The 25,602-nt window shown below is 40.1% G+C and overlaps 2 protein-coding genes across 2 annotated transcripts; one reads left to right on the top strand and one right to left on the bottom strand.

The window, feature by feature from the left end:
- Positions 1-682: 682 nt before the first annotated feature.
- ghrl (ghrelin/obestatin prepropeptide) lies at positions 683-2,290 on the bottom strand. Its single transcript, XM_040029379.1, has 4 exons — positions 1,980-2,290; positions 1,524-1,601; positions 1,325-1,436; positions 683-1,233 (listed from the first exon to the last, which is right to left on the bottom strand). The coding sequence occupies exons 1-4, from the start codon at positions 2,091-2,093 to the stop codon at positions 1,214-1,216; spliced, it is 324 nt and encodes a 107-aa protein (XP_039885313.1). The 5' UTR covers positions 2,094-2,290; the 3' UTR covers positions 683-1,213.
- A 2,085-nt stretch (positions 2,291-4,375) lies between these two features.
- ccdc174 (coiled-coil domain containing 174) lies at positions 4,376-10,718 on the top strand. The gene is made up of 11 exons (XM_040028747.1): positions 4,376-4,509; positions 4,734-4,841; positions 4,938-5,038; positions 5,123-5,181; positions 5,268-5,415; positions 6,617-6,712; positions 6,810-6,946; positions 7,279-7,373; positions 7,776-7,923; positions 8,026-8,178; positions 9,479-10,718. Exons 1-11 carry the CDS (start codon positions 4,468-4,470, stop codon positions 10,012-10,014), a joined length of 1,623 nt encoding a protein of 540 aa, XP_039884681.1. The 5' UTR covers positions 4,376-4,467; the 3' UTR covers positions 10,015-10,718.
- The last annotated feature ends 14,884 nt before the right edge of the window (positions 10,719-25,602 follow it).

Here is a 25,602-nt window from a genome sequence, read left to right as displayed (position 1 = left end):
TGTTTTTTTTCTTCTTTTTTAAAAAAAAACCAAACAAAAACATAGTCATTTTGTGCTTTGTAAGACATATAGACTTTTAATTGTAGCTTTAAAGGTACCAGTTAAGTCTTTACTCAAGTGTTTGCATCCTAAGCATCTGTTTCCTTGATATTTTTAGCTCATACAACCAAAGTTCACATGGTGAGACATTCATGATCCATGATATCATGAGGGTCAGAATTTAATCAAACTGGCACACGGTGGTCACCTAATGGGTCTTCACCCAAATCATACTCAAAGTCAAGCATAATGTTTATGCACAAGGCTTACACTTTATTCTCCCTGATGTATTCAACAATATTCAGTTCAGGTTATTTAGCAAAGTCGTTAACAAAACATTCTTATTAATAAATTTTGCGTGCAAAAAGAAATTCCCAGGCCAGTCGAGAGATATAATCGACTGGCCTGGGAATGTCTTGGTGTTCCCTGAGCTGCGCTGGGGAGAAGTCTGGGCTTCTCTGCTTAGGCTGCTGCCCCCCACGGCCAGCCCAGCCCAGGGTGAGTGGCGGAAAATGGATGGACAACTGTTTGTGAGGTTCCTTGACTTCTCAGTGGATTTTAATTGTTAGTTTTTGCAGTACAGCTAATTACCACCAAGAAAACTGTTATTCACCCATCAGTTAACTTGTGAATCATGAACCGGATGAGCTGTTGCATCACAGACCTTCTGATTTAAAGACTCATTAAATATAATACAGTGAGACAAAAGGTTGATTGATGCTTTATTGTATAAGGCATACCCGAATCCTAAAGAGACAGATGGTACAGTGTGTGCTGTAGTGATCTATACAGGGTATCATTTTTTACAGGTTGACTAACATTAGATCGTATTTCTCTGCCGACACAGGAGTTTTAATAATGAATGCAAAATGTCAGAGTGTGAGTTAAACATTTGGGTGTTTGGGAGACATTTTTCCTAAAGCTGCACCCCGGGAAATTCATAATGACAGCTGAACCAACCCCTTGATGATGAACATAATCTTTGAGGCTGAAATCTCCAGGAAATGCTATTTGGCTGATTGATGTGTTCCATTTTACACACAGGGTCACATGGTAAGCATTTTAATGTTTTAGGCATCATTCATTTATCTTGTATTTCATGTTATTTAACCACAGTCTAATAACTTAGATAACTAAAGCTGATTATGGAAAACACTGACACAGTCTCTGATCTTCAACGAGGAGATGGTCTCTCTGGGGAAAATAATATATATATATATATAAATATATTGTAATATTTAAAGGAAACACTTTTTTAATGTATAAACCAGAAAGAAGGGACAACCTGCTGATTCTGTGTTTCCCAGCAGGCGTTGCACAATCTCCTGCAGCTCTACAATGTAGTCCGCCAAGTCTTCTGCTCTCAAGGTGACGCCAATTTCAAAGGGCGCACTTATCTGGTCAGAAGAGAAAAAAACACAAAGCTGCAGGATTGACTGCTGGGAGATGGGCTGTATTTGTTTTGTATTATTTCCCCAACTCACTGTCATGGTTTTGTCCTCATTGGTTTGATTTGGCTCCTCCATGGCTTGGCGACCGATTCTGGAGGACTTCACTTTATTCTGTGATTTAAAAATGACATCTCATCATTGTTGTGAAATAATTTCCACTTAAGAGGTTTAATTAACATAAGAAAACCTCCCTAATTCAAATGGCATGGGTGAGGTACAGTGCGGAATAATGTCACTGGTTGGTTGGTGAGTTCACAGTCTAAATAGCTGGTAGAGTTTTAATTTTTAGTCCATCTTAAAGCTTTGGTGGTTATGATGGGTGATAATAAGTTTAAACTCAAAGGCTGAAAACAAAAAACATGAAGCATTGAAATATTTATAGGGTATTACAAGCGTTAAAAAGAAACCAACGCTGAGTGAAGTTTTCATAAAGATTTTATAAAAATGTAGTTTAAAAAAAAAGATAAATTAGGACAGAAAGTATCTCACCTGAGGTTTCTGTGATGGGCTGAGGAAGCTTGAGCCCGCACTGGTTGACTTGCACCACAAGGTCAAGGAACACAAGAGAAAAGCCAACAGGCAGGTGTTTCTTTTCAGAAGCATGGTGGAAGAAAAACGTCTCCACTGCTGGATCTGCTGCACACAGTATGATGATGTTGTCTATTAAAAATCAGCTCTGATGCTTTTCTCCTGATTCTGATATGGATCTAACTTTCTTTGTTTTCTGTCCGTCTTCGTACCTTTATATACCTTTCATCCTCCTTCATGCTGGTTTAAAAAAAAAAACACTGAACACAACGGTAACAGGATGTTGTGTGATCATATCTTGGTAACATAGGACTGCTCAAATGTTTAATCTGATAGCAAAGTGGGCATTTCTGTGTTGTGATCTGATATGAGGTGTGATGGACATCTTATCAGTGGGCTATGGACAGAATAGTATTGCAGTCACAGACTTCTACAGCAGCACTGACTCTCAGGCAAGAGCTGTAATAAAGTTAGCAATAATCTAATGTTTGATTAGACAGGAAACTTAAATCTATATCAGCATAGTGTTATCATTACATCAGTGCTCAGCTGGAATGAATGCTACTTTAATATCTCTGAAATAAACAAATAAACCAAAGTAACTGGAGCGGATATTGACACAGCCATGTGGCATTTGATTTACAAGGATTTTCACTCACATTTACATGTTTGTGTTGTGTAATTGTGCTTTCAGTGGAACTGTGATGGTTCAAAATGTTTTTTAGTTTTTAAATCAACAGCCTACTAATTGACAAAATACACGAAGCCTAAAGCATCATGCATAAGACACAGTATGAAGGACAGTTTATAGGAAATGGAAAAACTTGCATTGGTCAGACAGCTACTCCAAGAAGTGTAATTACATTTCTTTGATTTAGGAAAGTAATCTGTATTTAATATTTTTCTTATTTAGGCATCACACCTATCATATGGTTACTCAATACTTTGTTAGGTACACGTGTCCAATTACTCAGCACGATTATCTAATCAGCCTCAACTCAATACATTTACCCATGTAGACAAGATCTAGACGACCTGCTGAAGTTCAAATGGAAGATCAGAATGAGGAAGAAAGGTGATTTAAGTGACTTTGAGTGTGGCATGGTTGTTAGCACCAGATGGCCTGGCCTGAGTATTTCACAACCATCTATAGGGTTTACAGAGAATGGTCTGAAAAAAGAGAAAATAATCATTGACTGGTAGTCAAGCAGTAACTCGGTCCCTCGTTACAGCCAATGTGCACAGAAGAGCATCTCTGAATTTGCAGCACATTCAATTTTGAAGCAGATGGGTTACAGCAACAGAAGACCGCACTCGGTTTCTCAGGATAGGAAAATGAGGCTGTGACATTAAGATGTTCAGGAAATAAACAATAAACAGTCTGAAAGCAAGGCAGCACGGTGGCACGGTAGTTAGCACTGTTGCCGCACAGCAAGAAGGTCCTGAATCTTTCTGTGTGGAGTTTGCATGTTCTCCCCGTGTTTGCGTGGGTTCCCTCCGGGTACTCCGGCTTCCTCCCACCGTCCACAGACATGCAGCTTGTGGGGATAGGTTAATTGGATAAACCAAATTGCCACTCGGTGTGAATGTGTGAGTGTGAATGGTTGTCTGTCCCTGTGTGTTGGCAGGGTGTACCCTGCCTCTCGCCCTATGACAGCTGGGATAGGCTCTAGCGCTCCCCGCGACCCTGAAAAGGATAAGCAGAAGCATGTATCCATCCTGTCTCATAACAGCAGATCAGTCTGCAGGGGACATTTTTGTCCCCCTCAATACCAACTGATCATCCTTTAATTTCCACAGCTTACCTGAGTATTGTTGCCGACCATGTCCACCCCTTAATGAACACACTGTACCCATCTTTTGATGAAAACTCTCAATTTCAAAAACAACCCCCCCCCCCCCCCAAACACTTTTGGGACGTGTTTAATTTTCATTGAGGAAATGGTAAGTTTATCCAAAAAAGCTTCTACCCAACAAAGGTGCAGACACTTTTGTCCTCCTAAACATATTGAAATTGTGTTGGATTCTAAACCTTGGATTAATGCCAATAGCCCTGTTGCAATTAAAGCAATTTTCATAACTATCTCGCACATAAATGCATATAATCACCAATAAAGCAAAAAAGACAAGAAAAAGAAAACTATAAAACTACTAAAAGTCGTGCAGGAGGGAGTCTTCTCCCTCCTGCACGACTTTTTTTTTCTTCCTTATAAAATCTGTTTTCCTTTATCTAGACTAGACAATAGTCAGCTCATTTTATTTTAGTTTATAGTTACTTTTTAACAAAAACGGTGAAAGTAAGAATGAACGTTTGAAACGGAAATGCGTGCAGTGTCGAAGAGACGCCACTAGTTGGCTGTAAAGCGACAGTTTGGTAACAACAGAAATACCAACGAAGAAGTCGGACTCCAGCAAACAGCAACAAACTGGAGATTAAGGTGTAGGGGAAATGGATAAAAAGAAGAAACCTTTAGACGTGACTGCTTCATCGGTGAGTTGAATGTACAGGCAGCTCTTCAAATATTTGTTTGACAGAAACTGTAGATGCTTAAGCTTAATTATACGGATAAACATAGCTAACTTACTCTCATGGTTGCTAGCAGCACATACAACGAGCATGGACTGTATTTAGAAGAAATACATAACGTTTGTTAGTTTTTTTTTTCTTTAGAGAATAAACAGCTAAACCTTAAATTTCGGTTTTATTTCGTGCAGCTAGTGGACCTTAAAGCTGAGCTGTACAGGAAACAGGAGCAGTTCAAACGGGAGAAACTTGGACAAGAAACTTCTGGAGCAGGATTCAAAGCAAAATCAAAAGATAAGGTACAGCACGAGTGATTTCTGAACGTTTTTTTTTTATAATGGCGTGCAATGACTGACTCACGTTTCTAATTTTCCTCTCCACATGTTCCTCAGCAGAAGCCCAACATCTGGAATAAACAAAATGCGGGTGTTTCAGCAAGAGCTGCTAAAGATGCAGAGCAGCTGGAAGAGGAGCGGAGCACCATCGATACAGCAAGGTGAGTTCAGTACTGCTGAAGTTTTTCTGTATAACAGGTGGGAGACCAAAACCTCTCACGGCTTTTTTTCTACTCTCTCGACAGGCGTAAGTTGGAGGAGAAGGCGAGACTCTACGAACAGATGACTAAAGGAGACTTTCCTGGTTGGTGAACTGTTTGTGCCTTATGTCTGCTACAACAGCGTCAAAGTGGGCATACTTTGTATTTACCTTGTTGTGCAACTCATCAGATGAAGAGACGGAAGGGCTGTTCCTTGTTGACTTCACCCAGAAGATTATTGACAAAAAGAGAGAAACACTTGCCCAGAAGGAGAAAGAGGACGAGGAGCAACTCAGCTCATCACCCGTCCCTCCTCCTGAGAACCCGGATGAAGAATGGTAACTTCACATTGATTGCATTCATCAATATTCAACTTGTGCTGGCATCATATAACATATCAATATTAGGCTTATATGTTTTCCAGTATTTGCTAATACATTATATTGCCAAAAATATTCACTTGTCTGTCTTGAGTGGCATTCCTTTCTTAATCCATAGGGTTTAAGATAATACTGGCCCACGCTTAGCTTCATATCTTTCAGCTTTCCACAGGTTTAGGAGTGAGTTTATGGGAATTTTTGACTATTCTTTTAGAAGCACATTTGTAAGGTCAGACAATAATGTTTGATGAGAAGGCCTGGCTCATAGTTGGCACTCTAATTCAGCAGTGGTCAGGATTCTGTGCAGGCCAGTCAAATTCTTCCACTCCAAACTTGCTCATCCAAGTCTTTATCAACCTTGCTTTGTGCACTGGTGCTCAGTCATGTTGGAACAGGAAGGGCCGATCCCCAAACTATTTCCACAATATTAAAAGAATGAAATTGTCAAAAATGTCTCAGTATGCAGAGTTCCTTTCACTGGAACCAAGAAGCTGAAACCACTGCTGTAGAATCCAGTGGCAGCTGCTCGGCCATAGAAACTCATTCCATTATGCTGGCTACCCACTGTTCTTGAGCTAATCTGAAGGCCACATGAATTTTGTAGGTCTGTAGCGATTGACTCTGCAGAAAGTTGGCGACCTCTGCACAATGTACACCTCAGCATCCGCTGACACTGCTCTGTGAATTTACATGGTCTACCCCTTCATGGCTGAGCTGCTGCTGTTCACAGTTAGTTCCATTTTGTTATAATACCAGTAACAGCTGAGTGTTGAATATTTAGTAGCGAGTAAATTTCACAATTGAACCTGTTGCACAGGTGGTAAGGAGCTCCTAAGAGCGACCCATTCTTTCACAAATGTTTGTAGAAGCACCTGGGGTTTGCCACCTTTTGTTTTTAGAACAGAAGAAGCCTCTTGTATAAGAGCTGAGACATCTTCACAAACTTAGTTCAGTTTTCTAGACTACCATGAACTGAATGATTGAGAAGCCAGAAAGTTTTTATCAGCCACTATATGCAAATAACAATTTTTGCTCTGCGAATATAGAAGAAGTGATCAGACTCTATCACTGCTTTTTGACATTACAGATAAACAAATGGGCTTGTGTTATTTGTCACAATATTTAAAAAAACAAAAACAACTATTTTTTTTCTCTGCAGGGTGGACTTTGTGGATGCTTTGGGACGATCTCGGCGGTGCATGAAAAAAGACCTGCCAGACTTTAAGAAAATGGACCAAGACCTTCAAGGGAAAGGGTAATTATTTATGTATTGTAATTTTTTTTTTTTCTTTAAGGATGTTAATTAAATATTTGAAACTCTTAACTCTTTTGGATATGCCTGGTCCCTGTAGAAAAGCTTCATCAGACAAGACATTACTCTCAGAAGACATGCGACGAGAGCTGCAGAGGCAGGAGTGGGAGAGGGAGGAAGAGGAGGCAATGAAAAGGCCTGTTGGACCGATTCACTATGAGGATATCAGACAACAGGGTTAGTGTCACAGCAAAGAGCTTTGAGCCCTTACATTGTCTTTCACTCAGTCAGCCACAAGGCGATTTGTTTGTGGGTACAGATTAGTATTGAGCCTGTGTCATCTTTCCTCATAGTTGGCTACAGAGTTAATGGTGATCTTGAGAGTTTGAAGTTAGATCTTTGTGGGTTTTGCTTAATCGCCACTGAATTCTTTGCCAAATAATATATACCAAAAGAATTTATGGACTGAAAATAAGGTCTTTTTTTAATGCTACGCTACACTTTGAAACAGAGGAAGTTTGGTTTGCAGGTTTGAAACTGTTGTCTTACTATTGTTGTTCTTATCTCAGAGGCTCGGGACCTTGGTGTGGGGTACTACGCATTCTCTCAGGATCAGGAGCAGCGGCAAAAACAGAGAGAAACTCTGGACATGCTTAGAGATCAGGTGAGCTATTAAACACATGTAAAATGCCGGCCCAGGACAGCATTATGGTTTCTGATAGAGGGATGGACATATAGATATTCTATTCATCCCAGGGGAATGACTGTGTTATAGCAGCAGCATAAAGAATAATAAAAAAAAAAAAACATTGATAAAAGCACCACAGGCCCATATTGAAGGCCTTGTTATGTGAGGAAGTGCAAAATTGTACATACAAGAGAAAGAGATAATTTGATAACAATGGAGACAATTAATAAAGGAATTATTTAACTGTTTACAACACTGAACATTTATAATGTAATAAAAATATTTAGATTGTGATTGTCATTTAAATTAGATCCATCAGGAATTATTTATTACTTTATAATCTAATAAGTGTTTTATTCCACCTGTTCTGTCCTGCAGACTACAGATCAGCGCACAAAGAGAGAACGACTGAAGGAGAGGAAGCAGGCCATCCTACAGGCTCGACTAGCCAAGGTAAGGCAGAGGAAGATGAAGAAGGCCAAGCTGGATGGTACAGAGGAAGAGGAGAAAGAAGAGGAGAATGAAGGTTCGGATCTGCACGGCTGTTTGTGTAGAAAATTTGTTTGCAGGCTTCAGTTCAATGATCGCACGAATGCTAGTAAGAACAGTTATGAATTCTTGGTTTCAGGAGAGGAAGAGGAATTTGAAACAACAGGGACCTCCCCTCAACCAGAGGAGTGCCCAGAGGTCAGCATACTCAAGAAGGTGGAAGTGGAGATCCAGGAGAGGAGAGACACCAAACCAGGAGTTCCTCATGTCAGAGAGTGGGACAGAGGCAAAGGTAAGTCTCATTAAAAAAAAAAAAAACACTTTCATGTTATGAATATAATAAATGTGCTGTATGTTTCAGCTAGATAACACGTTAAATAGGATGTTTTCTTTTCTGTCGATGATGAAGTTAATTCATTATTTAGATACAGCGGTTTCTGTGTCATGCATGCTGGGTCACTGGCATGATTTAACTGGGACCCTTGATTCAATCAGAGACATCATTGATACTATTAGTAACACTTGTTTGTCCTTCTGTAACAAATCAAAATGTGTGGTGTGAAAAACCCAAAGTTCAAGTCCCCAACTGATAGTTATAGTATGATATACAGTACTCCAATAAAAAGACTATTTTCCATTTGATGAGCTCACACTGCTTTAGGCTGTAGTAATGTTGAGATGTGTATTTTTTTTTTTTTAATTTGTGGAATTATTGCAAATACAGAGCAGATCAACTATGTTTGCAGATGAAAACTTCAGAGAGTCTCATTTATAAAACTGCTAAAAGAAGTACAAATGCACAAAAGCTGAAGATATTTGTGTGCCAAAAGTCAGCGTTCCTGTTATAGATAATAGACCACGCGGAAATGTGTGGTCAGCCTCATACTCTGCCCTCTGCACACCCACATTCAGCCAACAATGGTGACGCCAAGCTCCTCATGACATTTGATGCATAGAGAAGAGCCAGACCCCACAGTGCTCATTGCTTGTATTTCCTTTTCCTTGATCTGCATTATGAACAGGACTCATAATGACTGTGTGAGAGCTTTTATTGACTTAATGCAGTCTATGAGCAGGTGGTGAAGGCAAGTCAGGTCAGGTGGCAGTAAATGTCAGAGGTGACTGACTGCTGTGTGCTGTCACAGTTGCACTTTTATGCAATTTGTTAGTGCTCCTTTGCTCTTTGAACCAGGGCTGATAATCACCTTTAATATCAGGGAAAGCAAGTCTACAACTATCTATAACTCCAACTGAGCTGTGCTCCAAAGTCAGCCTCTTCTGACTATAAAAATGACTACCACCAGCTGTTCATCCTGAAGTGTCCAGCTTCTATTATTAGCACAGCACAAGTGGATGGAAGTAGTTATTTATTTGCATCCTTCTTCTGCCAGTTTTCTGGAAATTCCATTCATATTTGCTTGGCTGTTTGGATCAAAGCCTAGCTAGTTCTTCTAATAAATTCAGCACCATCCAATAATAGATTGACAGATTGGCTTTATGTCACTTTTAGGTGGAGTTTTAAGGATCAAGGCACCTCTGTTTTCTGGAATGTAACCTCCCTAACATTACCTTTTGTCTTTGTTTCCTTTCAGAGTTCATGTTTACTGAGTGGAAAAGTCGGCGTCGGGAGGAGCGGGATACTGAATTTGCACCTCCGTCTGCATACTTTGCAGATGACAAGAGGCCGAAACCAGGAAAGTATAAAAATGAGGAGAATAAATCCAACATGTCCTTCAAGTGGGCAAGAGCTCCAGGAGGAATCTCTGAGAGCAAAGCAGAACCACAACCTCAGTCTAAAACTGCATCTTCACCTCCTGAACCTGAACCAAACCCTCCCCCGTCTGCACAGCCACCGCCCTCAGACAGCTCGTCGCTGTCGGCTCCCCCCTTTCATCCCCAGTATCCCCCTCACCCGCTATTTTATCCTCCATTTCCTCCTCCACCTACTCCTCAGTTTGCAAGCCCACCTCACCTCTTTCCTCCATTTCCACCACCGTTCCCACATCAATATCCACCTCAGGTGCAGAGCCAGGCGCAACCTGCAGGTGACAGCCAAACCCAGCAACTCCACCAGGGCCCTCCTCAAAGTCTGGATGACATGTTGTCCTTCTACAGGAACTCCAACTGATGTCTAAATACTGCTTGATGTGTAGTTGGGTCATATTGTGAGTTTAAACACTGCTCTTTTTTTCCTCGCTCTTTGTTTATAGAGTAAATCACAAAAACAATAAAACACAATATGTCAGCTTTTTGGAGTTTAGATATTTAATAAATATCAAGAGTGCATCATTTGTGTTTGTGTGTATTTTGATCACAGAAGGGAAAAATGATTAATTTCTGCTCAAGCACTGCACATGAATATCAAAACTTTAATCCAGCTACGAAGAATGACTGAGGGGATGTCATGCAATGCCTTGTTACTTCAGGGTCAGAGGTCAGGCAGAGACCAGTGACCTGAAGCCAGCTGAGATCTTCTGCCTTGACCTGACATACTGAAGTTACACCGTTTTCTGGAGAGAAATGATCAAAAATGAATTGTCATCGTGCAGGTGACTGCTGTTCAAAACCCACAAGGCTAGCCGCTGTGATCGAAACTGTGGGAAGAGCGGTGAGTGCACTGAACGAAATATGGGAAAGATCTTAGAGGAGCTCACGGCTCTTAACTCATTCACTGCCAGCCATTTTCAAATCAGGTAACTCCCCACTGCCAGGGTTTTTGAGCATTTTTACTCATTTTTGAAGAGCCACAGAAAACTGTGTGTTATGATCATATAAACGCTGAACCTACCAAAATGAAGAACAGACTCTCTTCTTTCATCCAAAAAAAAAAAAGCTTGTTTCTACCATTTTCCATTCTTTAGTAATCAGCTGTAGAAGAGAGGTGGGTTCCACCAAAAATGCCTGTTTTGACCAAAAAAAGGGAGAAAACGAGCTTTTTGTGAAAAATACATTTCAAGCAGAAAAGTGCCTTTGACACTAATATTTCTTGTTTTGTGACACCTCTAACATATAAAATAGTTTTTCACTTCTATAAAACAGAAATAACACTGAGAAAGGTTATGTTTTATCAAAACAATTTATTTACAAATATATGAAAAAATAAAATGTACATAGTGAAACATTTATTCACAATGAATAATTCACTTTTGTGTGGTAATCATTATAACACTTTCCGGGATGCAAGGGCACACAACAAGACTTGCACCACATTTTTGTCTCACTGCGCAATCCCTTACGTGCGCAAACCATGAATGCAAGTCTGATATTCACTGACAAGCTGCCCGAGGTTGTATTCTAGCCCCTCCCATTGAAAAACGTAATTGACGTCTATAGACGTCAATGGCAGTGAATGAGTTAAAAGAAAGACCAGTGAGAGACTGGAGACCAGTGATGGACATTAGGACGAGTGTAAAATGGATGCAGTTCGTTCGACCTAAACCAGTTACCTCCATCTCTAATGCGGCTATGCCTCCACCCCCGACGGCGCCAGCTGCTTGAAGGTTGACGCCGAGAACAACAACATTCTTCCAGGAGAGACGATAATGAGAACGAACTGACTCTCTGCCCTATTCATCAAGGCCACCTGCGTAGGACTGTTGATCTTTGCCTAACAGGCGAAAGGACACTCTCTCAGGCTGAACTCAGGACACACACCCATGCACACTGATACTGATATGCACTCACCACACTCCCTTCCCCGGATGATCCAACGCCTCCTCCCATGCTTACCTCCCTCGATGGAGACAGCGGCTCAGCTGGAGGCGCGAGGAACTGCAGCGTTCGCGACCGCTGTGTACATCTGCGTAATCCCCGCCCTTATGGTGCTTGTCTGTGTTTCATGGCGTATAGTGTGATGATATCTGTGCTTCTTTATGTGCTATGGAGTTTCCTGTTTTCTCCTCATGATGACTCCCTTGTTGGAAGTCATCATGGGCAGAAACCCTTTTTTTCTCCTGAACTTTGCCCCTATATGTTACATATCTCACTGTCTACCCCTTTTTTGCTCCCTAGCCGGACCTGTCTCCCCAATGTAAGTTTGTATATTGCATGTATTGTCTGTATGGTCGACTAGGTCTGTCATTTCAGCTGCAGGCAACTGCAACTGACAAATAAAGCTTATCCTATCCTATAAAGTTAAAACCATTTGTGGGTTTTTGCTTAGATGAAGATCAACCGTTCTTTTATGAGTAATCAAAACAAAAATCCTGCTAAATCCTTCCAAGGGGTTCATAAATTTTTCTTGCAAGAGTATATCACAAAATGATTCATATTTGTGTTTAATGTCAGTCGGCTCAAGGAGCTGTTTGGAATCTGGGAGTGTGTAATTTAGTTGCAGTATATAAATATCCACCAGATGGTACCACATACACTTTTATGTGAAGTTCAAGTGACGGTGCATTGATTTCTTCACTATTCCTTTAAGAGTTGCAGTAGCCTTTGTTAGTTGTTTATTTACTGAGTATTTATTAAGGAAATTCTTATGCTTTGTCTCAAAACTGGCTTCGGCATAGCATCTTCAGGTGCCTTGATTTATTCCTTTGCCAATCCAAACTGGGAAACTTTTTTTTCTCCAATCTTCTCTTGGAAAAACATGCTTGAATAAAGGTGCAGTTATGGTGAGCCTGTGTGAATATTAGCCTCAGTTTCCTGTTCTTATTTGACAGGAGTGGTCTTCTGCTGCTGTGGCCCATCTCTAATATTTGATATGTGCAATCATACCTTGGCTATGAAAACTGTTTATTTAGGTTACTATTTTGTTGCTATGAGCTTGAAGTAGTCTGACCATTGTCCTCTGACCTCTGGCATCAACATGACATGTTCACGCTGAGAACTACCACTCACTGGATATTTTCTTTTTTTCACACTGTTCTCTGTAAACCCTTGAGATGGTTCTGTGGGAAAATCCCAGAAGAGGAGCAATTTCTGAAATACTCAGACCAGCCTGTCTGGCACTAACAACTTAAAATCACTTTCCCCCCCCTTCATTCTGATACTCGGGTTGAACTTTAGCAGGTCTTCTTGATCATGTGTACATGTCTAAATCCAGGCCATCGTTCATCTTTGGAGAGAATTTAGCAGAGCCCAATATAACAACTGCTCAGCTAAATAACCTCACATCACTGTTATGGGAGTTACTCAAAGCTAGCTTTAATCATGCTGATTGACTCCGAATGTGGGCTGAATGCAGGCTGTTACATAAAAGCATCTAAAATTACCCTATAACGGAGATTCAGGCATGCAGCATTACGTTACAAAGGACAGCACTTCTGCCGTGGGATAATGTTGGTTTACATGTGCTGAAACATAACACAGACGGTTATCAGTTTTCTCATTCTGACCTCTGACCCTGTGCAGCTCCACAGAAAAATCACAACACACCTCCTCACCAGGGAGCTATTCAAGGGATTAATAAAAAGCCTGATTTACCACTTGACCCTCATCACCCTATTAGCCTTCCAGTTAGATATTTGGCCTGGGTTCTCCCTCCCTTGTTTCCTCTCTAACGAGAATGTTAGTTTGGCGCATTGTGTGTTTTGTTGATCTCTCCAACACATATTGGGTTTATCTTCCTGTTGAGGTAGATTTTTGACCCAATTGTAACCTTAAACATGATGTTTTTTTCCTCTTTTTGTTACTCTAGTCTCACATTGAGTCCATGCACTCTCAGACAGCTGAAGCACTGTGTCACTGGTAGGTAGATGTATTTGTGTGTGTATCTCTGTCAAGCATGTGTTTGTATGCACTGTTGAAGCTAAACTGGTGCCAGGTAAATTTTCTGCCTGTGGGGTGACAATATGTTTCTATAGTAACAGGACCTCACAGACTAAAAGTCATATAGTGAGTTAAAGAGCAAAATAATAATTTATTTCCTCCCACATGGTTCCTTTTAATGGTATCACTCAGCTGGTTCATTTTTTTGGTCCAGACTGAAATATCTCAGCAGGTTTTGGACTGATTATCACAGACTGTTTTTCCCAGGATATTAAAAATGCTCTGGGTTTTTCTTTACAGCCACCATAAACGTGATATTTGTGGCTTTTAGTGAAATCCCTCAACAACTGGCCGAGTTTAAATTTGTCCAGTACTTTGGTTTATGACCAGATTTATGCAAGCTAATGACACTTAATCAGCCTCGGCTTCCACTGTGCGCTCAGCAAATGTTAGCATGATAAAACACTAAGAGTAATATGTAGATCATAATCAATCTAAATTGCTGAACACCAGCATCATGTTTCAGGTGCACGGTCATGGTAAGCAAATTAGTGTGCTGATAAAAGGATTAAGCTGGAAGTATCACTCACTCTATATAAACATAATTAAGGTAATAACAATAGTGACATGTATAATCTTTGGACAGTCTGTTTATTGCCAAAAAAGTTGCCTGTGAAATGAAAAAACAAACAATCAAACTAGAAAACAGTGATTTTCATTCTGTTTTTGTTTGCATGTCATCTAAAGCTTACACTGACTGGCCACTGTAGGTACACTTTTCAACTGCTTGTTGATACAGTTACTCACATGCTAAAAACTAGACACAGTCAAGACAAGCTGCTGAACTTCGAACTGAGCCTCAGAATGGGGAAGAAATTAGACTTAAGTGACTTTGAATGATGAGTTTAATTGACTGTGATTGCTGGTTCCAGACATGTCAGAAACTCCTGGTCCTCTCTGGATTTTCCCACACAACGGTTTCCAGGCTTTAAAGAGGCTGATTGGAAAAAAGAGAAAATGTCCAGTGAGCACCAGATCCCTGCGTGAAAACTTCTTGCTAATGCCAGAGGTCAGAGAATGGCCAGACTACATCGAGCTGAAATGAAGGCAACAGCAACTAAAATAACCACTCGACACAACCGAGGTATGCAGGAGAGCACAAGACATCAAACTTTGAAGCAGATGGGCTGAAGCAGAAGAAGAGCACACCAAGTGCCACTCCTGTCAGCTCAGAGCAAGAACCTGAGGCTACAATTCACACAAGCTCACTAAAATTGGACAACAGAAGAGTGGCAAAGCATTGCCTGACCAGATTAGTCTCGATTGGGCCAGAATTTGGCTTAAAGAAAATGACTGTATCAGAGTTCAGGAGTGAAATGGTATGGGGAATGCTTTACCGATACGGTTTTGGGCCCCAATACAGCTAAATATTGCGTAAACATCACAGCCACCCCATTACTGTTGCCGACCACGTCCTTCCTTTTATTGTCATAGTCATCTTCTGGTGGCTGCTTCCAGCAGGATAGCACACCATGTCACAGAGCTCAGATCATCTCAAACTGATTTCCTGAACATGTCAGTAAGTTCCCTGAACTCAAATGGCTTCCACAGTCTCCAGATCTCAATCCAGTGGAGCACCTTTGAGTTCTGGTGTAACGGGAAATTTGCATCATGGATGTGCGGCTGTCGTATCTGCAGAAACCGTGTGACGCCATCATGTCAATGTCGACCAAAAATCCCTGAGGAATGTTTCTAACACCTTGTTAAATCTTTAAGACATGTCTAAAAGCCCAGCACGATCAAGATACACCTAGTGGTAAAATAAATGTGTCAATGTCATCAAATTTCAAAATCAAAGTCAATATTTCTCAGTTTCAGTCACTGCTGTCCAAAGTGAATGGCTCCGAACACTGACCACGACTAATCTGACCATACAGCCTTAACTGAGTGGGGCCAAGAAGTAAGTCAGTGCCTTTTGTGTGCAGTTTTACCAAAGACTGAACAAGATTTGACTTGCTGACTTATCACTTTCATGAATCTAATCACTTATTAGGGACATGAAGGTGTGTCCTGCTGACAGATCTGCCTTTCTCTCAAGGATCAGCCACACTGGGAAATCATTTCTGTATTTCTGTGTGGCATTTTAATTCTGCTCTGGGTGAGCAAAAATGGCAATCAGCCATTTTCTTAATGGACAATAAATGATCTGCACATCAAGGATACTTACAATGCACTCTGATGTTTTTTTCCCCTAATAATTTTTTGGGGGTAAATCAAAAGCATTAAGTTTCGCCAACAGCCACACATGTGTTGATGCAACTATGAAGCCACTCAGTGCTGAAGGTTGCAAACTGGGGGTGATGTGCACCACTTTCTCAGCGATGCCCTCTAGACTTGAACTGATGATCTAATCTCTGCAGGGCCCTGATCCAGAGAGGTGGGAGGAGAAGGTCTGTCCCCCTGTTAATGCACTTACACTGACAAAAAAAGCAAACCAGGCCAGTGAGCTGCAGCGTTTATCCCTTCTACCTGCAACATCAAACTACTGGCACTGGGAGATCAAATAAATCCTCTCCTCGTGCTCCAGAGAGGTTCAGATAAACTAGAGCAGTGCAGACGTTTCACACTGACTCTTTGTATTAAAGTTTGTATAGTTTGGAGCTGCTCCTGATTATTATATTGATATATTGAGGCAAACATTTTCTGTGTCCTCAAGTCTGTAATTAATCGAAATTGATCAAATTAGATTTTTTTGGCTTTGTAGTGGAGATACTAAAATCAAAAGTGCAGCTACAGCCACTTGTTCACTAGGAAGAAGGGAAACAGCTGGCCTGCCTCTGTCTGAAGGCAAACTTTTTGTGTAATTATTATTTACTTACTTCTTGGCCATGAGCTATATACTTCCTGAAATCTCACGGCTTAGCTTACACTACAACGTCACACAGGTCTTTCCAAAAATCTGTTCACACTGTACCGGCATTACTTTAGTTAGGCCCAGGTGAGCTGTGAGCTCAGACGACACACTGGTCTTTGGGATGTTTTTAATCCTCTGGGCAGTTTTATGATGCGGAGTATCAACAGCACAACAGGGGACTAAACTCTCAAAATGGAAAAGCAATCAAACTCATAAATTGTCAGTGCAGGACACACAACTGCAAGTTCACTAAGCTGGATGGAGGTTTGGTAATAAAACGAAACCTTCATCAAGAAGTTTTTTTCATCAAGAAGTTTGTTTTTAAGGTTTAATGTAACGGTAAGAAAGGAAATAGCAGGGTTTCCTTGAACGGTAATAAGGGATTAAGTTTATTGATTAATGACATGCACATTTGAACCAACAGAGACATTTAGAGACAGTGACAGATTACTGAAATTGTTATATGCAAAAAATTGCGAAAGAATGTGTCAAGTATTGGAGATTTTCTTTTACATAAACTGAAGTTTCTAAACATTTGACTTAAAAATCAGATTAAAGTTTTAAAGATATGCAGAGAGCAGGTTAAGATGGTAAGCACACATTGGCGTGTGTGTGTGTGTGTGTGTCTGTGTGCATGTGCTCACTGAGCAAAGTTACTTAAAGTTGGATCTTCACTGGAGTCATAAAACAATAGGGGGGCCTTTTTGTGAAGTCCAGCAATCCTGAAAGAGAGACTGGTGGAAAATCTAAAATTCATTAGAGCTTATTATGTTTAATTTCTGACACGTAAGCATTTTTATGCCTCTAAAATTAATTTCACCTTCTGTAAAGAAGGACAGCAGCTTGGTTTCATTTCCTTTCAACAATCCATGATTCCTGCTTTGGGATCCGCGGCGTTCTTCTGTGTGCTTATCTCAGCTGTGGAGCGCTGCAGGAGCTTCAACTTATTTGATTCCAGAGTCCTCCTAGAAATGCCACATGATAGAAATTAATTGAAAAGTTGCAGGCGAACAGAAACAGAGAGATAGAAAGAAGAAAACACAAATCAGAACAGGCTTCATGCCTTTGTTTTACCACTGTTGCTACTTCTTCTCGCTACAGCTATTACAAAAGAAATGGGTGAAACTCATGCTGCCCCACTGCTTGATAAAAATGAATAGCAATGGCACCCAAACAAAATGTGTCATTAGAACATCCTTTAAAAAAAATCTTCAATGAGCATCATCTAAAGATAATTAATTAAAAAAGAGAGCTCCATTAAAAAAAAAAATACAACAACAACAAAGAAAAAAAATTAAATTTGTGCACGGAGCAGACAATTAAATCACATTATTAGCTCGACATCCCACACTGCTCAACGGGAGCACTGCTTTGCTGCTGTAGGCTTCCTTAATGGTTCATCAGTGAACAGTCTTACACTTATGTGTATTGCCACCTCCACACCATGAGAGGATGTGCTTCAGATGGAGGCCCGGGTCGCTCTGTCAGCATCACCCCACGGTGAGCTGTAATGAGTTGGTGAGCATAATGATAGCTAATGCTGCCACGGCTACTGAGCCCCTCTTGCCACAAGGCCGTAATGTGCTCCTGCTGCGCTGTGTCAAACAGCCACATGTAAAACAGACTGGTGCCAGTGAGCTTGATGGCAGGCCTGCTGCAACGTCTCCCCAGCAGCAGATGGATCAGAGAAAGAGGGGACAAAAGGGCCGTGGAGTCTGTAATGACAGTGTTTGGCTGCGGATCACATCACGACTTGGGGCAGCTGAATTTATGTTGTTAAATAACACCTCCTGCCTCCTCTGATCACACGTTGTTAACACAGGGGTGATATCAATTAGAATTTTTCAGTTCCACTGCCAATGCAACCACTCGGTCCTGATACTGCTGCTTTGTGAGACGTATGGTTAAGAGACTCATGGTTGCATCAGCTGACTAAAGTGCAGTCAGTATTAGTACCCAAAAACATGCCATAACTACTTCTAACAAGTCAACAAACTGCATTCACTGTACTACTTGGTTAAGCAAACACTTATTGCTACCCAAAAGTAATAATGAAAAAATTAATTGTACATATAAATGTCCCTGGTTGCTATTACATTGTGTATAACATAATTAGACAATTAATTCTGATCCATCAGTGTACCGGCAGCATTTGAGTGCTGTATGAGGGACCACAAAGCAAAACGAGAAACAGATTTAATCTTTTCATTAATATGCTTATGTTTGTTTGCTTTTAAGGTTTGAAATAAATGAATCAAGTCCAACACAAGAACCCAGGACTTTGAGTATAGTGTATATGAGTAATATAAAGGTACAGAAACCACACTGCTGGGTGACATGTTTAAGATGAACAGGGATGCGTTTTTCAGTTCATCACTGTGGTGAATATTAACAGACATACCAAATCAGTCTGCATTAATCTTTAGTCAATAATAGTCCTCCTTGAGTAAGTTTTGGTAAAGCTCACTGAAAACTGCTAAATAGTGGGCTTTTTTCTAAATTAATAATAATATTTGTGACAATTTGAGCACATCCACTCTGTGAGAAGCTCAGAGCCACAGACTCTGTAGGCAAGTGAGAAAATGCAGGAAAAAGTGTATTTTATGCAGTTATACATGATGTGAAAAAGTGTTTGCCCCCTTCCTGATTTCCTTCTTTTGTATGTTTGTCACACTTGAATATATCCTATCATTAAACAAGTTTAAATATCAGACTGTATATAATAACTGTATACACAGTAGTAAGTGTACCTGATTTGAATCTATGGTAAAACTGATAGCTGATGTGTTTCTGTACATTTATGTCTTCACTTGTATTGTTGCATTGCTCCTGATTCTCTGGGATTTTGAGCACTTTTCGCTTTTCCTCTATTAAAAGAAAAGGTTTGTGCTGAATTCATTACTGAAGTTGTTTCCTTATAGAAGCAAACTAATGTGTCTGAGATGCTGAGGAGTGTAAAATGCATCAAGTGTATACAGTACTTCTGGGCTGAGCTGAGCTGTGAGCTTGGAGGTAGTTTGTCTCCTGGGCAGTGTATGTGTCGCCTGTCAACTCTCCCACACACACACACACACACACACACACACACACACACACACACACACACACACACACACACACACACACACACACACACACACACACCACCCACTCTTCACGATGGTGGATAAAGATATTAGCTGGGCACTGTTGACACTGCATGCACACCCGTAATGGCCTCATAAATTCTGCTCATGTGAAAGGGGAGAAAAAAAGGAGTGAATAGGAAGGAAAGGGACTGGGGACTCATTGCAAGTCTACTCATTCTCCTGCTGCTCTAAACCACCCAGCAAGCTTTCTACCTGCAGTTAACAGATGCAGCAAATAGTCCTGCAAGTAGCATTTGACATTTGTGTTTACGATACACTTCAGAGCTCTGCTGCTTCATGTTGTGGTTTATACGGTTTCTTTTTGGAATGTAACTCCTTTTTAAAGTGCTGCTAAAGTTCTTATATTACCATGTTTGATATTGTTTTAACAATCTATTATTCACTTTTACCCTAAAATGGCAAAAATAGTATGTATATTATATTTATGGATTTATTTTAGATAGATTATGGGTATTTGATTGTATGAAAGTGGAAATTCAATTTGTGTGTAATATAGTTGAATAATGGTGCTGCCAGTTTTTGTCTTTATGTCTGTTCAGCTGATAATGTGCTGTGTTTGGACTCTGGTAAACTATTATTTGGTCATTACCTGTACATGAAAGATGGATATTGTCACGATAACATCACCAGATGTTAAGAGTGAGGGACAACCGGTTGGTATAAAATAGAAATAAAATAGACAATAAAATATACAATAAATAAAACTAGAAAGACTAAACAAAACAAAAAAAAAAACGGACTAAAATTATCTTGACTAACTAATATTAACTCTGGTGTGTGTTTTTAAATGTGATTTAAAGTGGAGGACCAACTCATTCTATAATTTGGGGGTCACAGACCTTTGTTTGGTGTATGTGTGCAGAAGGTCTGCCAGGTAAGTGGGAGCCAAGCTCTAAAACAAAAACTGCTGTATTTACTTCACGTAGGACCTAAATTTTTTTTTTTAATTAAAAGGAAAAAAAAGATTAAAAAAGACTTGAAAGTAATGATTACATTTCATGGAACATGTTTGTTGAGATCTGACCTTTTCATGGTTACTTTCTGATTATTTGTAACTTTTACTTTTGCACCAGACGAGTCAGCACCTGCTGGTTATTTGGGGGAAAAAAAGTCCTCCTTTTGCATAAAGCTCCATAAACATATTGCGCATATTAGTGTGTTTTAACTGCAACTGTCACACCAGCTGCAGTATTTTGTGAACTTTTACAACTTCTTGAGCCTCTGACCAAACATCTCATACCAATTACATCAAAGTAATAGACATAAACAACAAACACCACCTGATGCTAGCTGGCTAGACAACTTTTCGCCCCTCCTACGGGAGACACAGGCTTCAACAACACTTCTGAAGAAACAATGCTATAAGTGCATGTTACAATACACTACATGCATTATTTACCTTAACAAAAAAGGGGGCCATGTGACCTAATTTGAAGGTTTTGTGACATGTGGAAAGTAGAAGTATCAGCTGAAAACTAAGTGTCTAGAGTCAGACTACTGAGATGAATTTGATGGTGATCTATGGCAGTCAGTGACCTTCCCTAAATTAGATGCTGTAAAGAACGGAGGCGGTGTTTCTTGGCAGCAAAGATGTCACTCTTGCTAGCTCCAGAGTCACATGCCCAGTATTGATTGTTAGATCCAGGAGCTGTTAAGGGGCTGCTTGCATCTCAATGTGTCCTTCAGCAGAGAATTAATGCTACCTCTGTAAAACAGCCTCTTTCCTGCTGGATTTCACTTCATTATTAATTAAGCACAAACAACAGTTTCCGAAACCAAAGTAAACTAAAAGGTTCAGCAGGCACAGATCAGCATTCTGGTCAATACTGCTGTATTTATTTGAGAATTTTGAGCTTTCACAAATGCATCTCTGTGGTAAATACGAGGCCACAGCCAGGAGTCAGTTAGCTTCGTCAGGTAAAAAAGCACATTTTTACACATTTCAGTATGTATTAAACAAAATGGAAATGAAATACCCAAATCAGGGACATTAAAGGGATTTCATGCTTATAAGTTGTGAAATGGAGTCTGTGACTCAGACGTATTCCACAAATTCAAAGAAGGCAAGATGATGGTGTCAGTGCACCTGCTTAATGCATGTTGTCTCAGTTAATGCAATGCAGCAGAGCCAATATATGAATAAGTACATATAGTACTCATTCAGAAATCATACTTGTTATTAATCTCTGGCTCTCTTCCACAGCATGTCTTTTATCCTGTCTTCCTTCTCTCACCCCAACCTGTCGCGGCAGATGGCCCCGCCCCTCCCCGAGCCTGCTTCTGCTGGAGGTTTCTTCCTATTAAAAGGGAGTTTTTCCTTCCCACTGTCACCAAAGTGCTTGCTCATAGGAGGTCATATGATTGTTGGGTTTTTCTCTGCATGTATTACTGTAGGGTCTACTTTACAATATAAAGCACCTTGAGGCAACTGTTGTTGTGATTTGGTGCTATATAAACAAAATTGAATTGAATTGAATTCAGAGGATGTCAGTTGATGTAGCAGATACACAAGGCGCCATGTCCACTTGGGTAAATGGTAAATGTATCCTTATTTCCTAAAGATGAAATACTCATAGAACTAAACCACATCAAACTCTTAGGAAATTTATGTATTCAAGGGGGAAATATGGGAGAGGCATAACCCATGAGACTTTTCATGAGTTTCACTCCCACACGAGACCATCATTTAATTAATTAGTTAATATATTGATTTTTACTTATTGTTGCATTGCTTTAAGGACTTTGATTTTTAGTTTTTCTGTTTGTTTACTAAGAGATAGGACAGAGAACATGGTGCGTTTATGAAAATATCCACATTTCTTTCTGTACATTAAGCAAATTAGATACTCTGTATCCCTCTAATATAGCCACAGACAGATTTAGTCCAACAAAACGCCTGATGTAATCTGATTTAGTGTGAAACACTGAACATTTGTTCTCATTTTTTTCCTCACTTTGTTGCAAATCTTCTAGAAATACAACGCTTAAATAATCAAAGGAACACTTTGCAAACCCATCAGATCTCAGTGGGAAAAGACTCTATCTACACTGATATGGGTTTGGTAATATGTTAGAAATGAAAGCATGCCACATTGTTTTATTAGAAATGAAATGATCAGTGTGGGAAGCATCACTGAGGTCCTGGACAGTCTGAGGTACAACCTGGCACTATCAGATGAATGAAATATATTGTCCCAGAGGTGTTCTACTGGATTTAGGTCAGGTGAGTGTGGGGGCCAATCAATGGTATCAATTCTGTCATCCTTTAGGACCTGCCTGCAAACTCTTGCCATATGCGGTGAACCTGCTCTAATATCTGAAAAGCAAAGAGTGCTGGTGGTGGCCTGCCAGTTCTGGTATTCTATGGCAAAAGCCAATTGAGCTCTATGGGGCAGTGGGCACAGAGCCCACTAGGGGTTGTTGGACCTTCTTTTTCTGATTGTGTGGTCAGAGACATTCACACCAGTAACCTGCTGCAGCTCATTTTGCAGCTCTGGTAGTCCTAATCCTGTTCCTTCTTGCACAAAGGAGCAGATTTTACAGCCTTGCCCAGCTTTCCTTGAGAGAAATGGTCTCCTCCATGCTCTTGAGACTGTGCTGCGAGACACAGCAAACCTTCTGGCAATGGCATATATTGATGTGCCATCCTGCAGCAACCGCTGTAGGCGCAAGGTATCACCTCATGTCACCAGCAGTGACACTGACTCGAGCCAAAATGCAAAACCAGTGAAAAAACAGTCAAAAAATATGAGCAGGAAAAAAAATGGCAATGGCCTCCAACTATAAAACATTTTTAGGGAATTGTCTCATTGTTGCCCCTCTAGTTCACCTGTTGTTAATTTCATTAACACCAAAGCAGCTAAAACCGATTAATGACCCCCCTTCTGCTACTTAACTGACCAGATCAACATCCCAGAAGTTTAACTGACTTGATGCTTTACTGTGATTAAAAAGTGTTCCTTTAAGTTTTTTGGAGCAGCATATTTGTTTTCACTGAGCTATTACTGAAGTTCAGCGACTTGGCCTCTGCGTGCAAACACACACTGACATTTTATTACAGGAAACACACAAAATATTCAAGACAGAGTTTAAATTAAGTTCATTTTTTCTTTTGTTTTTTTGAAATGACATTTTTAAAATGTTGCATCAACAACCTTATGTTCACAGTTTTCCTTTGTAAAAAGCTATCCCTATTGTATACTTCTTGTACACTATTGTATGAAAGTTCTCACAGAAGAACAAAAACAACCTTCCAGCTGTGTTTTCTTCCTTGTCATGATGTGAAGGGAAACTAAAATTAGACCGCCATGACACAAAAGTTTGTTCCTGCATCCTATCAGACCCTGTCAGTTTACTGGATTCAGTGTTGCCAAAGAGAGAAAAGTCAACAAAACTTTTCAAGGATACTGAACATGCGCCTTTATTTTTCACTGGATGTACAAAAATAAAGTTTACCTGTTAGTTATCCATCAGCGTGGACATTATACTAGCTACCTACTTGCCTTCTGATTTTAGTTTTGAGACATTTTTCTCTGAAGTAACCTCTCAGTGCTGATAAAAAGTAGGACAATGAGGCCCTGGTTGAAAATAACTGGAATTATCCTTTACGTTTGTTGACTACACCCTGTGTGTAGTTTCACTGAAAGGCTTGAAAACAGTGACAGGAAGGAGTAGATCAAGATGGAGTTCCTTTTTTAAGCCTCGGCCTTATTGTTTTACCTCAGAGCAGGAGAGAGGAGCAGACGCACTCTTTTCTTGTCTGACACAAACAGGAGACACACAGATGGAGATGAACCTCTGAGTTTATCTCCATCCTCACTGTAAACAAACTGCTTTTCTCATCCATTAGTTGTTATTGTGTATTTTCAACATAACGTGACATGTGTAGCCTATATCTCTATTAGGTTATGTACTCATTGTTCTTTAGTGATTTCTTATTATCTGTCATATATATGTACTATTACAGTGATGGATGTAACAATGGGCACACCAAGTGGTGGGGGCACGCTGCTCGGAAACCCGACAATGGCTTTGTCATACTGTGTTTGGGTATTTTGCTGGCTTGTCTTCTTAGAGGAGAGATTAACTGCAAATCAATATAAAGTTGTTCAGAGTAATCACCTTTATCCTATGATGAAATATTTCCTTTATTCAAAGATATCCTTTAATTTTTCACCTATCCGCATGCCTAAAGAGCAGGTCTAGAGAGAGCTTATCTTCTTCTTATTGCAAACAAATCCAATTAAAAAAATTATTTTAGGTACTTATTGAAGGTACTTTAGTGACAGAGTTTGCACTAGTGCACAATAGTGTATCAGAGCAGAGTGTAAATGATCCTGAGACAAGCATACCTAAATTCACACCATTTTTTCTTCTTTATGCTCAATTTTTGTTAAAAAACTTGCTGTGCCCAGCTGTTTTGGAAAACAGCCAGATGCCGACAGACTGGGGAAGTTGCAAAGTACTGAGGGACAAATGAACTCATTGTTTGTTCGGCTCTGTACTTTAGACTGACAATAGCATCACCAGCCTTACCCTATTTTATTGTGTGCGCTCGTGTTTGTGTGTGTGTGTGTGTGTGTGTGAGAACACCCACTCATCCTCAACATGTTTTTCTTAGCGGATCTGTCATTACTGTTTGGTGCTAGAGCTCACCTTCCCCTCTTTATTGACTCAATATGAAAACACAATTATTGCACCAACAAAATCAGGGTCAAAGGTGGAACCACATGATGTTTGTAATGAGTCTAACACTCTCTTAATGACAGGACTATTCACGGCCTCACATAGAGCAGCACATTTGCGGTGCTTTTCATTTAGGCAACTGTTTGAAATCAGCCTAGTTTTGTGTTTCTTCGTCAGAGCATCTCAAGCTTTATGTTGGGCTGTGATAAACCATCTATTGTGGGGTTATCAGAGATGATATTTTCTATAGCTTAAT

The sequence above is a fragment of the Simochromis diagramma genome, unplaced genomic scaffold (assembly GCF_900408965.1).
Source record: "Simochromis diagramma unplaced genomic scaffold, fSimDia1.1 OVJJ01000483.1, whole genome shotgun sequence".
In the NCBI taxonomy this organism is placed as follows: domain Eukaryota; kingdom Metazoa; phylum Chordata; class Actinopteri; order Cichliformes; family Cichlidae; genus Simochromis; species Simochromis diagramma.
Note: the sequence above shows the minus strand (reverse complement) of the source record. Positions and strands in the feature narration are given on the sequence as shown.